The 16124-nt window shown below is 39.8% G+C and overlaps 1 protein-coding gene across 15 annotated transcripts in view; it reads left to right on the forward strand.

Annotated features, from left to right (window-relative positions):
- Nucleotides 1–16124, forward strand: part of TCF4 (transcription factor 4) — a 348714-nt gene that overhangs the window by 304718 nt on the left and 27872 nt on the right. For all 15 annotated transcript variants that reach the window (XM_032311422.1, XM_032311430.1, XM_032311426.1 and 12 more), the window contains 4 exons: nt 1976–2108; nt 10149–10216; nt 11351–11429; nt 13953–14029. In XM_032311422.1, the coding sequence (XP_032167313.1) occupies nt 1976–2108; nt 10149–10216; nt 11351–11429; nt 13953–14029 (357 nt within the window). The remainder of the gene's footprint in view (nt 1–1975; nt 2109–10148; nt 10217–11350; nt 11430–13952; nt 14030–16124) is intronic.

The raw sequence follows: 16124 nt of genomic DNA on the forward strand, positions 1-16124 counted from the left end.
TTGCCTATCTGGGACTGATTTATACAGTTTCCCTGTTCTTCAGAAACTCAGCACAGAATAGCATTGTGTAGAAATGAGTGCAAACCGTTTCTTCCTTTCAGTTTCCTTCTTTCTTCTATGTTCAGTTTCTTTTTCTCGACTTTGTTACGGTGTTTAGCTGTCAAGCAGAAATAGTGGTTCTAAGTTTGGTGCTCTGTGGCTTATCCAGTGTTTTGGGTTAGCTGTACCATGCAATGGGCCCGTTCTGTCCTTGTTTGGAGAAAAGTTCGTGGGCTGCTTGGGGCAAGTAGGAATGAGTTTAACAGGTGGCCTAAGGAGTTTTTGGTGAAGCACAGAGGTCCATGAAATTAAAAAGTTTGAAAAGCCTCCTTGGGAAGTGGGAAAGATGCAAGGGTATCATCTCAACTTTTTCACTGATGTTGACCTTTCATTTGGACTGGTTTAATGCGTAGAGGTCACATTGTCAAAGACATCCACCAGGTCATTGGCAGATCTAACGTAGGTTCATTGCCTAGACTGTTTAAATCTCTTTCAAATAAGTGGTATTTCAATCCACTATTTATTAAATGCCAACCGATAACCAGTTGTTCATTGAGAATATAAGATAATGATGTGTTCAGCACTCAGCCGTAAGTTGTGAGATGCAGAGGTGTAAGCTCTGTTCCCTCCCCTTAAAGAGTTTACAGTCTAGGTGGAAATGCACTTGAAAGAGAAAGCAAGGAAAGGCAGCATATAATTAAGTGTTAAATGGCACAGCACAGACTGTGAGTGCATTAGGGATTCAGACGGAAGAGATTGTGCAAGAGTTGGAAGTAGGAAGGATTACTAAAAGAAGAGGTAGGACCCAAGATGGACCTCACAAAATTAATACAGAAATATCAAGACACTGGCGTTTCCCTCCTACGAATAAGTGCCTGGGCTTTAAACACCCCTGACTTTTAGCGTCATATTCAATCTCTATTTTTAATTGAATATCCATGGCTGATTAATATATTACCCATAAGAAAAAATAGAGTTCAGCTAAAATAGTTTTCCTTTACATGTCTATAACACATTCAAATACCTATGAGAATAACTTTTTAAGCTACTTTTTTGTCTTGGAAAAGTAACTAGCTTGATGTGTTTTGGTAAATAACTGTATCCCTGTTGGTGATCTGCTCATTCCCAAGCAGACGGATTGCCACTTTACAGGTACTGTGATATACCCCCAAGAAAAGCAGCTTCTTTGGGCCACAAGGATAATAATTGAACTCAAGACAAAACATTAAAACAAATGATTCTATGAAGATGTTCTTTTTTCATAGGTATCTAGTAGATTACTAATGAAGAAGACACATAAAGAAAGAGCTCAGATTAGTCTTTCTCAGTTGAGTCATTCCAATTTAATTCAGTATGGTTGTTGATTTAAGGCTTTACATACGATGCTTTAGAGAGATAGAAGTTTTCCATGTACCCTTCTGTTCTTGCTTGAGTTCAGAAAGGTGGTCCAGTTGTACAGGCAGAGGATTTGAGACTGGCTACTCTTTGCCATTTAGTCCAAAAGTTGACCCGTGTCCATCCCATGGGTCACAATACTGTTTTATTAATTGTATCATGGACTCTTTCTTACTTGATCAATAGTTCATACAAAAAAGTAATAGTAGAGATGGTCTTTTATGTTGCTGACACCTCAGAGGTACTTTGAAGTGATAATTTTTAGATTTAGAGATTGTGATCATTTCTCACTGTCTGTGATGGCCATTGTATTCCTCTACATTTGATGCAAGCCCAAACCAACTATGTGTCTTTGTATTTTCTTATTTGAAAAATGAAATCTGTCAGATCTAAGCAAGATGTATTCTTGGATATTTTGAAATTCGAAGGGCTGTCTCCATTGCAAAATGAAGAGTTCCAAAAGGAGTATTAGAATCCTAACCCACTAAATAGTTCATGGTTGAATGTGGCTTTTTTTTTCTTCTTCCCCTTCTTGCTGCAGAGCTATCCATCACACTCCTCAGCAGACATCAATTCCAGTCTTCCTCCGATGTCCACTTTCCACCGCAGTGGCACAAACCATTACAGCTCCTCTTCCTGCACGCCTCCCGCCAACGGGACCGACAGTATAATGGGTGAGTCATAGAAATGGTGATTCTGATGCCAACAAGCAAGGTCAGGGTTTAAGAATACAGGACCTCTTTTTTCTCATCATTGAGCAGCGAGCAGGCAATGAGTACTTGTCACATAACTGCATGAAAATACATGAACCAAACAGAAATAGTCATTGGCTTGTCCATAATCACTTTTTTTTCTTCTTTTTTTGGGTGGTCACAAGAAACTGATATTTGGCTACTTGGTTCATTGTGAGTTATTAGACTGAACAAAGGTTGAACTAGGCCAAAACTAACTTGCTTCTCACACTCTCCAACAGTGAGCAGAGTGAACTTTTATAAGACAAACCACTGATGACTTAGTGAGATGGGGGGCAAGTTAGCTCTTACCAGTAGTTATTGACCCCTTCCCAAATCCAGTCAGCCATGCTCTTAAGCATGACATACCACAGTCTTCCAAAGACTAGCTCCTGTGATATTCATGGGTGATTATTAATAACTAGATGGCTTCACCTCCTGGAGAATGTGGCATCGTTGAGTCTTTCAGAGGGGAAGAAGCAACTTTGTTAATGCAGAAGAATCACACAGCCTGACGTTCTAGGGTCTTAATAAAACCTCAGCCTCCACTGGTCGCCACTACCCTGGTCCTAGCTCAGCCTGACAACTTGTTTGGCCTCAGGATCTCTTGCCGCGGGTCCCTGATGGGAGCATTAACTGTATGCTTTAGAGAGAAGAATGTGTGACAGAATAATCCTACTGTTTATTCCCTTTAGCTCTCTGCAGTTTTTCATTTTCTTTAGAGAGTTCATGGGAGTTGGGAAAGTGGTGTGAATCACTTATGTGGCAAAGTTTTTGATGAGAGGGAAGAAATGTGCTTTGAAATGTTGCAAATATAATTCTGCCTAAATAATACACTCCCTGCTTATTCAATAATATATTTCACACTTGAGATGAGCCACCTTCGCAGCCCATTGCTATCATGTCTCACTAAGAAGCAAATTTACAAGAGTTTCCATTTTCGTAACTTTTCATAACAAAGCTTCTACAAATGTGTTGCATCAGTTTGACCTTGGAGAGGAATGGACAGAGGTCACATGGGGAAGTTGGGTTAGCTATCAATGCAGTTTTGGCAGATTTGAAAAACAAGAAGAAAGAAAGAAGTGCAGAACTGAAAGGGTGAGAAAAGCATATTTCACTTCAATGTGGTTTGACAAATGGAAAGCCCCTTTCTGTAGTCATGAGGTCTCGTTATAAAGAAGGATGACCGGTCATTCATCCTCTTACACGGCAGATTTCCTGTCTACTTGTGGTTTGAGTAATTTTCTTTTTTAGGAAGGTATAAAGGTGGAGCAAAAGCTTGACTTGAGGAAAACATACTTGGGCATTATTTGAAAAAAATTCTGTGTTGAATGATGTACAAAACAGTCTTTCTGGGAGCAAGGCACCACAACTTGGGAAGAAAGAGATATTTTGAGATGGAATAGTCATTCTTCATGAGCTGTGGTCAGCGTGGCCACAAATCCCAGTGGGATTGAGATTTGCTCTATTTAAGATGGTTGACTCATCATTAGCCTGTGGATGACAGGAATGTCTGCTGTCCTTCTTCATTGGGTCTGGGCAGCTATGGAGCAGTAGGTGACTTCTGCGTGCTAACAGGCTCAACCACACACTAAAGATGGAATGAACTTGTTATATGGACCACAAAGCCCTGTTGAAGTAGAGGGAGGGTCTCTACAATATTAAAAGAGCCATAATTTTAAAAGAGAAAGTAAGAGATTTCTGGAACCCAGAAAAAGGTTTTTAAGAATAATTTTATTACATAGATTATTACATAATCATGGGTATACTTGTCAAAATCTATTAGCAGAATGTCAGAAAGCTTTATAATCTTCTCAGGAAATAAGTAGACATGTTAATTCAGCTTTTTGGAAGAACAGACCTTTATTAACTTGCATAAGTGCAGTTATTACTTTAGGATTATGTTAAGGGGGAGCATTCTAGAATGTTCTTTCTTAAAATAAGATGTCCTGCGATTTCTTACATTAAAATACAGGGGAAAATTTAAATAGGATAATGAAGTCTTGGTATTGCATGGTGTCGAGTGGCTCACGTTTCTTCCCACTTTAATTTTCTTGGGCTTTGGATTGATTTTCAGAGTGTGGTAGAAGTCAGGGACAGCAGCATGTCTGTATAACAAGAAGAGAAGATTTCTCTTCTGATGTTAGTGATACTTCCCTAACAAACAGTATGGATTGATAGGATACATCTGTAGACTTTTGAAAATATTTGGCATAGACTCACTCATTCTGAAATGCAGGAAATAAAGAAATATTACATTGCCTATATCTCAAAGAACAAACAGAGCTAATTAAATAATTGGTAAATAGGGAACACATAGCCTGACACATGTTTGAGATTACACACACGATTCTGTAGAAAATAACTGTAAGCACTACTAATGCCGTAAGAATGGAGTTCAAGCACTAACACATGGACATCACATTTTTCAAGTTTTCTTGGTGAAAAAGTGCAAGGCCGTGCAGTCTTTTCATACATGGCGCTGATGTCTTAGGAAGCTGCTTTTTTTTTTTCAGTTCAGAAGGCGATCATTGCCCTGCTTCTGAGTTTCATGTTATAATGTGTCCCCCTGGCCACCAATGAATGTCCTGAACTGATTACAGAACAACAAAATGCATGTGGAGCGAGGGGCAAACTTAGAACCGTCAGAAGGTGACCCCCTGGAACCACCTTGTCCCTCTTTCTGTCCTCTGCATTTCAAAGATGGCAGATGCTTGCCAAGGCTTACAGAGGCTTGTTTGACTTGGTGAGGTGATCACTGTTTCTTGTTTTGTTGGCTTTTGCCCTTTAATGCACAATAGCATTTTTTGATAAATAAATGCTTAAGAAGGAAAAAAATCCCAATTATCATAACTGTTTTTGGGGGGGGTTTTGGTTTTTTGTTTTTTGTTTTTTTTTTAATGATACATCCATCCATGGATTTTTGAGAGAATTGTCACGTATTTTAGTTGGCGCACGGAGTACTTTCCTTCAAAGCCTTGCCTGTAAACTCTGGAGGTTACAGTCAATGTTTCTGAACTGGAAGGGTCCATTAGGCTCCCGGGAATTACATGACTATAACGCACAGGACACAGCATGGACTCCTACTGGTTGGGCTGGTAGAGTACCCCGCTGAAGAGAAGAGCCAAATCCGGAGTTACCACCATCAGATCCTATCAACTCTTCCTAAAACCCTTCCAGGGCAATGCTGCTGGCTTTATATCAGAAGCTGTCGGGGCCAGGGCCTCACATGCCAACATGCATGTAGAGGAGGAAGGGGAGCAAGTGATTACAAGCCAGCCTCTAGAGGAGAAAAATGTCTAGAGGATAGCAGCCCTGACATATATGTTGCTACCTACATATTTCCTTCTTACCTGCAATGCCCAATTTCCCGTCTTGACCAAAAGGTTTGAGAGCACTGCCTAGCCTAACGTGGTCTCCCGAGATTACTCAAGGACAGGAGTGCCCCAGTACCCCACTAGGAGATACCATTTGTATACATTCCCAGGGTGTGACCCCTGGTTGTTTGGGACTCCACACCCTCCCTTCTTCTCAGAGGGAATTGGGCATAAAACTAACATTATTGTTATAATAACTATTATTGTTCCATTAGCCTTTAACTGGCCTGCTTTCTAATGCATGGAACTTCCCATGTTTTTAAACCTCAAACCAAACAGTGTTGAAGGAACAGACTACCATGATTGATTTAATGCAACATATGCTAAAGATTACCCTGGAATATCTCTCTGGTTCCTGAATTAATCTGGCTTACAACTTTCACTTCTAATGACATGTTTGTATGACATGATGCATTGTAGTATGTGGCTTTTCTAGTAGAAACATTATGTCCATTTCCCCTTGAGGACTCGGTTTCACAGTAATTTTATTATTAGAGTAGTCATATAATATTCACTTTGTCTTTTGTAAGAATCTCGAGCCTTCAAATACAGTTGGGTGATGAACAGGCACCGTGCTTAAGAGTAATATGGATTTTATCCAGCAGTGACTTGGCATCTTAGTTACAAAGACCACCAACGGAGAACAATAAACTCGTTTGATTTAAGTCTTCTTGTCCATTTCCTGCACATGGTCCTGGGGTCCAACTCCCCCCTTGAATTCCTAGGAATCCCTCCTGCTAAAAATTAGTGCATTGTGGCCTCTATTTGAGTCTTTATTCTAGAATCGTGTGTACTAAGAATGCTGGAGATACTCCTCCTTTTGTTATCTTTATAGAGATGAACTCATGGCTCATTTTGGAAGCATTATGCTGCTTCTAATAGCTTAATCACATGAAGGTCCCTTGGACACAGTTCCAAAAACCCTAAATTTTAAAGCAGTCACCATCTTTCAGACAAATTCACTCTGAATTGTAGTTCTTATTCCTTTTAGATCTTCACCGTGTTCCCAGCCCGAGGTTCTGGGTGTGCAGTAAAGGGATAACACATTTTCCAAATTCTGATTTTCAGTAGCCAGTCCCCAGGCACCACTCTTCCTGGTGTTTGGATTAGGGTGTGTTCTGATAGGAATGGCTGTTTCCTCAAAGCTGAGACTGAGACCGAGGGTGGTCCCACATGAAACAGAAGGTACCAAACCCTTCCTTCTGCTCCATCTTCTAGCCAGCAGCAGCACCTGTGTTCAGACCATCTGAATAATGCTTAGGGAGCTGGCAGTCTCCAGTCCCCCTATAAAATTTCAGTTCTTTTTAATAACTGCTCATTTTTTTTTTAGATTTTTATTTATTTATTTGACAGACAGAGATCACAAGTAGGCAGAGAGGCAGGCAGAGAGAAAGAGGAAGAAGCAGGCTCCCTGCCCAGCAGAGAGCCCGATGTAGGACTCGACCCCAGGACCCTGAGATCATGCCCTGAGCCGAAGGCAGAGGCTTAACCCACTGAGGCACCCAGGTGCCCCAATAACTGCTCATCTTATATTCATATTTACCTTACTGCTTTAGAGAATAATTTTTTTTTCTTGAGCAAGAGAAATTGATTAGAGCTAAAATAACAAGAAATCAATCCCATCTTTACCCAGAAGGTGCAGTAGTTTCTACTTCTCCTCCTATTATATGAGCATTCCGGCAATTTCTAATGATATGAGTTGACAAAAACTTGGGCCTAAAACAGGAATTGAGTCCTGTCCCATGAAAGCCATAACACGGATCTGATGAGCACAAAGTTTGATTAGAAAGTGTATTTTGCCAAACACAACCCATTACTTCTCAGTATAAAAAAGAGGACGCTACTTGATAATTTAAATTCACTTTCTGATTATGTATACCTTTTGACATAGCAGTCACACAAATAAAAAGAGAAATCTTTAAGAGAAGGACCTATGTAGCTTAACGTGTTCAGAGGCTTGGAAATGTGTCTTCTCCCACATTTCCTGGAACAGAACAAAAGGCATTCCAACTGAAAGGGCAAATTGGCCCCAGTACGCTGCTTTGAAATTTAAACCCTTGGGTTTGGCCCTCCAGCTGCTGCAAGGTAGAATGGCTTCATGTGAAAAAATAGTCTGTTCTTATCAGTAGCTTCCATGAGTAGCCTTTGGAGTTTTCTGAAACATTCTCCTGATCACATGGGGTAAGAAGTTGATTCTAGTCTTTATTCTACTTCCTGAGTCCTAGTACCACACTCTACAAAACAGGCAGTAATAGGAAGTTTAGTTGGAAAGAAATCATAACGATCATAAGATCATAACGATCTTATCTTATCTCTTCTCAAGTGTATTTATATATATATATATATATATATGTACATATATATGTGTGTGTGTGTATATATATGTATATACATACATAGAGAGAGAGAGAATTTATTTTTTAAATGTCCCTAAAATATTTCTTTTGGTTTTCATAAGAATATATTTTGAAAAATTTGTCATCCTCATGTTAAAGTTGTTCAAAGGAAGATTTAATCTTTTGAAAGCTACTATTGCAACAAACTTTATCTGTAATTAAAACAAAAGCTTATCTTTTTTGATTTGGGTTTTTGTGTTAGTAGATAATGTAATTCTTTTTGGTGTGGCTCTGAAATTGCATTTCACAAAGACCTGTTTTTTAATCAAGCAGATCACAAATTTGTTTGACTAACAAATCTAATATTTAGGTATCTGATAATATTGCTTCTGTGGGGAAAAAAAAAAAAAAAGTATCTAATTGCCCCCAAATACCATTCTAGTACATGCTGAAAAAATGTGAGTGCTCTCTGTGCTTTCAAAATCTCTATTTTTTTCTCTTTAGAATTGTCTTTCATTTTCAAAGAGCTCCTCAATGCAGAAATGTTCATTTCTACATGAGATATAATTTCAATTAGCTCTTATACTTAAGTATTTTTAATATTAGTGGCATCTGGGAGATCCGTCCACGAGCTCTTTGTATGTCTGACTCATTTCAAAAGTGTGCTTATACTTATAATCCTTAGCACTAATAAGCGATATACTTTTAATAGTATGAATTTGTGATCTAAAAAAGAATGGTTTTGTCAGAGGGCAGTTGCATTCCTTGTATTGCATACCGGTTTTCTTTCAGTTTTAGTAATTAACAAATGAATATGGGTATGGGTTTTGTTAAACAAATAAAGCACAGCTCAAAAGATGATTGAACTGACATACCTAACGCAGAACCCTATAAAAATAGCAAGCAAGATGGGACTGGGAGGGAGACAAACCATAAGTGACTCTTAATCTCACAAAACAAACTGAGGGTTGCTGGGGGGAGGGGGCTTGGGAGAAGGGGGGTGGGGTTATGGACATTGGGGAGGGTATGTGCTATGGTGAATGCTGTGAAGTGTGCAAACCTGGTGATTCACAGACCTGTACCCCTGGGGATAAAAAGTTATAAAAAGTTAAAAAAAATAGCAAGCATAATTGAACTATGCTAAGTAGAGGTCAGGAGAATGAAATTATGACCTAGAGAAGTAGAGAATTCAACCTATTGAGATCTGACCCCGCTACCCCATTTTACAGATCTGAAAGCAGATGACACATTTGTCAGCAAGTGCGCCCTTGGGTCAAGGAGAGGACTGGGATTTTTTTTTTTTTAGTTATGCCAAGTGCAATGACGTTCTGTTTGGATTAATCAGTGGACTTCGGATTTCCTTTTTTTGTTTCACAAAATAGCGAAAGACGGCTCCTTGGAGTTTAATAGGTTTTATTTAAATACTATGTTTATTTGCTAATGTTCAGGCCTTAATAAATGTCATATGCCAAATGTTCTAAGGGTTGTATTAATACTGTTCAATAGAGCTGATACTTCAAATTCCAGGGCGCAATCTACGTTTTTTTCACAATAGTCCTCGGTTCATTTATTTTGTAGTAAAAAATACCAGTGTTTAAGATGACAGAGGTAACTTCATGAATACGTAGACTTCTTTCATCTCCGAAATTTGAGACCATATTGATTTTTTGTAGCATCACAGTTCAGATTTTTTTTGAACGTAAACACAGACTTGAATATAGGTAGAGTATGTGTTATTTAAAATATTAAAAATATATTCTTGCCCAGGAAGCCAGTATAGAATTTCTTTTATTTTTGCCAAGTGGAGCACCTCGTTTTGCTAGGTATCAAATTTTTTAAAAACCGGAAAGCTGGCATAAATTATCTGTGAAGACAATTCCATTGTCTCTCTGAAATAGCGAGAAGAGGCACACTCTGAAGACTTCAGAGATCTGAAACGTACCACTTACTTCGTAGCTATGAACCTCCGGTGCTCGCACGCTTGCTACCATTCCTCACCAACTACTCCTAAGCTACCAGGGGGCCAGTCATAGCAACTGGAACACTTCATCTTTAAACCAAGGTGTCAGGTTTCTATTTTATCTGTAAAAAAAAAGTTACATGAATATATTTGACATCTACCTCAGCAAACAAATTAATGCTAATTAAAGATTAATGTGTTGTAATTAGCATTAAAAATGCAATTAAATTGTGAGTAAATGGACCAGGAATAGAAAATTGTTCGACGTCTCACTGCCTGGTTTTTCATATTCTGCCTTTTGTTTTTGCAGCAAATAGAGGAAGTGGGGCAGCAGGCAGCTCCCAGACTGGAGATGCTCTGGGGAAAGCACTTGCTTCGGTGAGGAAATATTGACTTTGGACTTCATATGTACCATTGTGGAAGGGTGAACTTTAATCAGAAGTGGACATTTGGAATTGTAGAAAATGAATGGCAAATAGCCTTGATTTCTGGAAATGCTAGCTTTCTTGCAGAATGGTGGTTGGAAAATTTGAGGAGAGAGCTCGGAAGCTTCCAGGGAAGGACTGACCCTTCCAGATCGTCTCCTCACAATGTTGCCAAGCAGTCCTCAGTTATGGATTTGTGGATGTTCTCAGGGCCTTTCGGTGTATAGATCTTCTATCTTGATCTCTTACTTTTCTCTAAAGATGTATAGTACTCATGGACTAAGACTGATTTTGCAGGGAGCAATTCTAAAACACTTTGGGAAAGGCATTTAAAGAAAAAAGACCATACCGAGCTCTGTGAGAAATTGTCACATAATTGGCGCCTGGGGACTCAGTTTCTTTGCCTCACCTGTCTGCTGTCAGGAGGCTAGAGTTGAGCAGTTCTTGCATGTTCACTAGTGATAAAGCATCCCATCTCGTCTGTGTGAGGGAGTATGCCTGTTGTTGTCTTCAAAAGCTAAATGTAGCCATTTGCAAATGTAAGTGGGGATTTGTTGCTCTAACATTTTGTCTCTTTGGTTAGCTTTTCCTTACCATTGGGAGCATAAAGTAAGTTTAATTCAGCATTGTGACCTAAGTGGAAGTTTATACTTCGTCTGGGCGTTCTTAAGCCTTGGCATTAAAAGCTTTAATTGTGGTAGAGAAGGAGTTGGACAAAAATCTTAGAAATGATGCTGTCTGACCTGTTTGATGGAGGAAGAAAGGGGAGATTGGGGTGTCCATGTGGCTTGTTCACAGCCACGGAGCCTCAGTAGGACATGGGAGGGAAAGCAGAGTCTACTGACTGTGGTCCAGTACTGTCCCCACCATTTTACATGAGCTCATAATTCTTCGTTTGAAAAATTAAGGTGTTAAATCTTTCATTTTATGATATTGGTACTAGAGTCCATTGTTACGTTATTTTATGACTTGTAATTTTTAGGTGAATTGCAATGACCCTTGGTTATTTAACGAATTGTTGATTCTTTATTCCTAATAAATGAGGGTTTGTTTCTTTTTTTCTTTTCCCCCATTTTTTTTTTTTAAGATCTATTCTCCAGATCACACTAACAACAGCTTTTCATCAAACCCTTCAACTCCTGTTGGCTCTCCTCCTTCTCTCTCAGGTACCGTACCTAAATCCATTCCCATCATAATACCAGTGTCAGAGAACGATTTCCCTCTCGTACTTCCTGGTCTGGCAGGTGGAAACTCCCTCCCTCCAAAAGCTCAAAACAGAACATTTCTGAACAGAAACATGGAAAGGTCTGTCTTTTCCTCTGCCATATGAAAGTACAGCCATTCACATCCAAAATTTTTCTCAAAAATTACATGTTTTTAGAATACATAGGCATATGGAAAACTTCCTAAACTTGTCTCTGTAGAAGATATTCAGCAGAATAACATACTCTAAGAAGACATCTCAGGTGAGAAAACCCAGCTATTACAGTCAGGAATATGAATATAGATTATATAGCTATCAAATATAGACTGTTCAAAAGGATCATTTCCCACGGAAGTTTTAGGCTTTCCACGCATCCTTTTTAAAGTCCACGTCCCGGACATGATTGAGGAAAACTCTAATTGTGTGAATAGAGAAGTAACTGCATGGAGTAAAATGAAATGTTTGCCTTAAAATAGTACATATTAGTATGACCTATGGCTTCAAATAATAAAATTATAAGTTGTTGAATTATGTTAGTAAAGCGTCTCCACTTTTCAGAGGTCCATTTAAGAGGCTCATTGCCCTTCTCGTATAAATGCTTCCAGAAGGCCCTATCTGGTGCATGTCTGTGTTCTTGGAAAGGAGGACAGGTGGCTTCCAAAAAAGAATCCGAATCACGTCTATACCTGATTGAAACTTGACCTTACTGTAATTTATAGTGAGGTCACTCGCCTGGATGCTGCCTTCTCAATCCCTGTTACTCCCTGTAGCAGCTCTCACGGGCCATCATAAACCGGGTTCCCTGGTAGAAAGCAGGAGGTTTTAGACTGCACGAAGCTTTCAGAGGCGATGGCCATGGCTTGGGGGGAGCCGAATATCAGCCTTTTCCAAGCCTCTGTTGATATGGGGTGGGGCTGCCGCAGAATGGAGAGGGGTGGCTGGACGTTTAAGTCTGCGTGTCCCAACGGACAGAATTGAAACTGGAAGGACACAGCGATGCTATGAAGGGGATCATGGAACTGCCATGAAACATTCCCCGTGACAGAAAAGGAACCGAAAGTTGAGAGATGCTATCCACTCCTGGGTCTTCTACCGTTACGCTCTGGGACATACATGATCACCAGCGTCAAGTGTCCAGAGCCAGTGTCCAGAGGCAACACGGAGCCCAGTGAGGCAGGTGGTGAGGGAGTCTGAGCAGAGAGAACTCCAAGGTCCCTATTTCCAACAAAGCAGCTCTAATTTCATCTGTTTTATCATTTGGGGGGAAAGAAATCTAGAGTCTAATACAGTTTGAGAACGACTATTTTGGTCCGGTGCTCCGATGTTACAGATGAACGTACAAAGGCCCAGAAGGGGGACATGATTTGCTAGGGCGGCACACACGTCAGTACCAGAGCTTGGGCGACCATCCAGTGCTCACCATCCTGCCACCGCATTTCTAGGTTAATGACGAGAAGGTTCAGATGTGCAATTCATTCCAGAAAATGCCACAGATACCCAAATTCTGAGCAGCGTGCTCTAGAGACAGAGAAACAAGGCCAATTTTCAGGTCCAGCTAATGCCCCATGAAAGACCCCATGTTAGGAAGAGAGAACTTTACAAAGATGTAAACATGGGGATTAATTGCTGTTTTCACACTGAAAGTAGCTGGCTTTCTCCATATTCTATCACCGCAAGTAACTGAACAAACTACCCGATTTTTATTTAGCTTAAAAATACATATCCATGCACACCCAGAAATGATAGGAAGAAGGAATTTTTTTTTAAATGCTAAGCATGCCGGGAAATAAGATTACAATGAGATCACAGATTTTTTTTTTCCTTTCTTGAATTATTTCTTAGTTTGCACACAGAGTATGCATAATTGTGAGTTTAAAAGTGGTTTTAATTTTGTAGATCAGACATGTAATATTTATTGTAGCAGGAATCAAGTTTAGTGGATCACAAAATAATTATTTTCTTCAGAAGAAACCACTTACTTATTACTGTTGTTATATTGAGTTTTTAAATTTCCGGTTTGGTGGATTACTGCCAACTAATCTTAGTCCCTTAAAAAGTTTGGAAGGCTTATCCCTCCTTAAGGATCATTTTTAAAACAAGTAGCAGTGCTGTTGTTCATTGGTGAGAGAATTTTGGTTTCACAAACTGGCCTTGCATGAAGGGGTAACAAAATCCCCCTTTGCATTCTTAAAAGTACCTTGACGATGTAGTGATCTCTTTCCTTCAGGAGGAGCCCTTCTCTAGCTTAAATTCAGAACCAATTAGACGATCCCTTTGGGGAGGAAGCCCAAGAGAATTCAGGGTCTACATCCTGTTTGAAACTGAAGATGTTTTCCTTGTCCCAGAATTCTTGTATGGGGAGTTTACATGTATTTATCTTAATTGTCCAAATGAAAATAAGCATTTCTAAAAGAAGTGTTTAAAATATCTGCGAGTTTGTTTTCAGATTATATAGATCTCATTGTAATCTCCATTTTAATATCAGCAGGCACAGCTGTTTGGTCTAGAAATGGAGGACAGGCCTCATCATCTCCTAATTATGAAGGACCCTTACACTCTTTGGTAAGTCTCATCTGCTAATCTCTCCTCTAGCCATTTGGTGACCATGTTTCTCTTTTTCGCATCTGCTTTGACTCTTAATCTCATCTCACTAACAGAAACTTGAGATCGATGTTAAGCACACAAGTTTGGTTAGAGCTAGATTTATTAGACTATCATTTATTCCTGTTTGTAGATTAGAACCCAGATTCTACTACAGTGTAAGCCCCAGGGCTCCAGACACCTAAGACCAGGTAAGAGATTGAAAATCTTGGAAAGACAGTGGCATCTGCCCGGTCTTTGGGAACAGTCCCCATCAATAAGTTGTTAATTTCCCAATACAAGAGTGCTAGTGTTTCAGCCGAGCCACCTAGCCGGACCACTCGGAGATTCAATATCCCTCTGCTTTCCTTTCCAGAGTGACAGGCTTATAGGTGTTCTCCTCTTGACCTCTGATAAGAAGCCTACTGTCTGTTTCCTCGTTCCCTTTGGTTCTCCTAGAAGTAACATCATGAAATGTCTGCTCTTCCAGTAAGGAATAGCTGAAAATTTCCATGGGTGTAATTAATATTATAAACACTCCCATGATGATTCAGTGTCTGACACTCTAGTCTCTGTCAGCTCATGGTGGACGTGGCTGGAAATGTACATGAAATCACCCTGCCCTGGGTGGCCTTTGATCAGTGTGTGAATCAAATGGGGGAGAAGTAACAAGAAGGAGCTCTTAAGTCTTTCAGAGGTGGGTTTCCCTCGTTTCATCCCTATTTTGAGACGGAACATGGAAGAGGCATCGATTGATCTGTCCTTCTAACTTAATGTCTTGTCAGAAGCTCAGCATTTCCTTTCTTCCCTTCTGACTTACTGTTTAAATTAAGGAAAAATCTAAAAATGGAAATATGGAGGTAGATTTCCCTTGGCTCTGGCCTTCCTTGCTGTAGTGTGAGATCATCCAGCTCTGCATTTTAGCCACTAAAGGCAAGCACAGGGCGAGACAAGGTATACACTACCTGCCCTGCCTGCGTTAATTAATCTGTAGCCCACGTCTAGATAATCCATAGTTTTTCTAAGTGTTTACCTGCACTGGTTATTCTGTGGGACCCATCCATCAAAACTAGGTGATGTCCAACTGTAGAACCATAAAGACTCGGTGTATAGTTAGGAGCTCTAGCTTTAGTTCTCTGAATACCCACCACTCACAAGGTAATTCACAAGCAGAAACTGCTCGCTCTACCGGGAAGCTGTGAGCCGTGAAGGGTGATAGTTGCACATATTACTTCTCTTCAGGGCTCACATGCACACTTGGAAGTATGTATTACTGTTCCTTTTTTTTATAAATTATGAAATATAGACTCAAATAAGTTTCGTACCTTTGCAAAGATTTCATAAGTAACAGTGAAGAGTTTAGGGGAGGTCCCTTCACAACAAAGCCCCCCCCAAATCAGAATGTCCTGTACCATAGACTAACTGTATTAGACACACATTCCTTCTGTCAGTATAGAATAATTCGAAATTGTTTTTCTCAGACAGTAGAGCTAGTACATCTGTTTGCACAGCCCATTGGAAATCAGTAGGTTGTAGCATGACCTACCACAAAGAGACACTAGATTTGAAGTCCGAAGACTTAGGTTCAACCCTAACTATACCGTTTCCTGGCATTGCGTCACCACGTAATTAATACTCAAGTTCTTTGAGCCTCATTTGCGTGGCTATATGGAAAGGATATAATTCTTCCCTGCTTGACTTATACACGGAGAATGGAGATCCAGTCGCATGGCATATCTTAAAATGTCACACTGGAGAGTGGTTTTCTTGCTGTCATTATTGATCATACTGCAGAAGGTGAATACACATCTACAGGTCCTTTTTGTTCCCCAAAAACTATAGTATAAGCCTTAATCTAGTTGCAGAAAACAGGATCCCTGGGGCAGGCATGGAAAAAAAAAAAAAGGTCAGTTGGTTTTGAATTGTATAATTTAATTATATAGGTAGTGAATGCTATAGAGTAAGGGCTTTGGAGTCCATTAGAAGTCCCTGGTGAACAATTAATTCATGTCTTTGTGATTCTTCAGTCTTGAAATCTCATACCACTTTGGTTGAAAAAGTTGTTTTAATGATTTTT

Source organism: Mustela erminea, chromosome 13 (genome assembly GCF_009829155.1).
Source record: "Mustela erminea isolate mMusErm1 chromosome 13, mMusErm1.Pri, whole genome shotgun sequence".
Taxonomy (NCBI): Eukaryota; Metazoa; Chordata; class Mammalia; order Carnivora; family Mustelidae; genus Mustela; species Mustela erminea.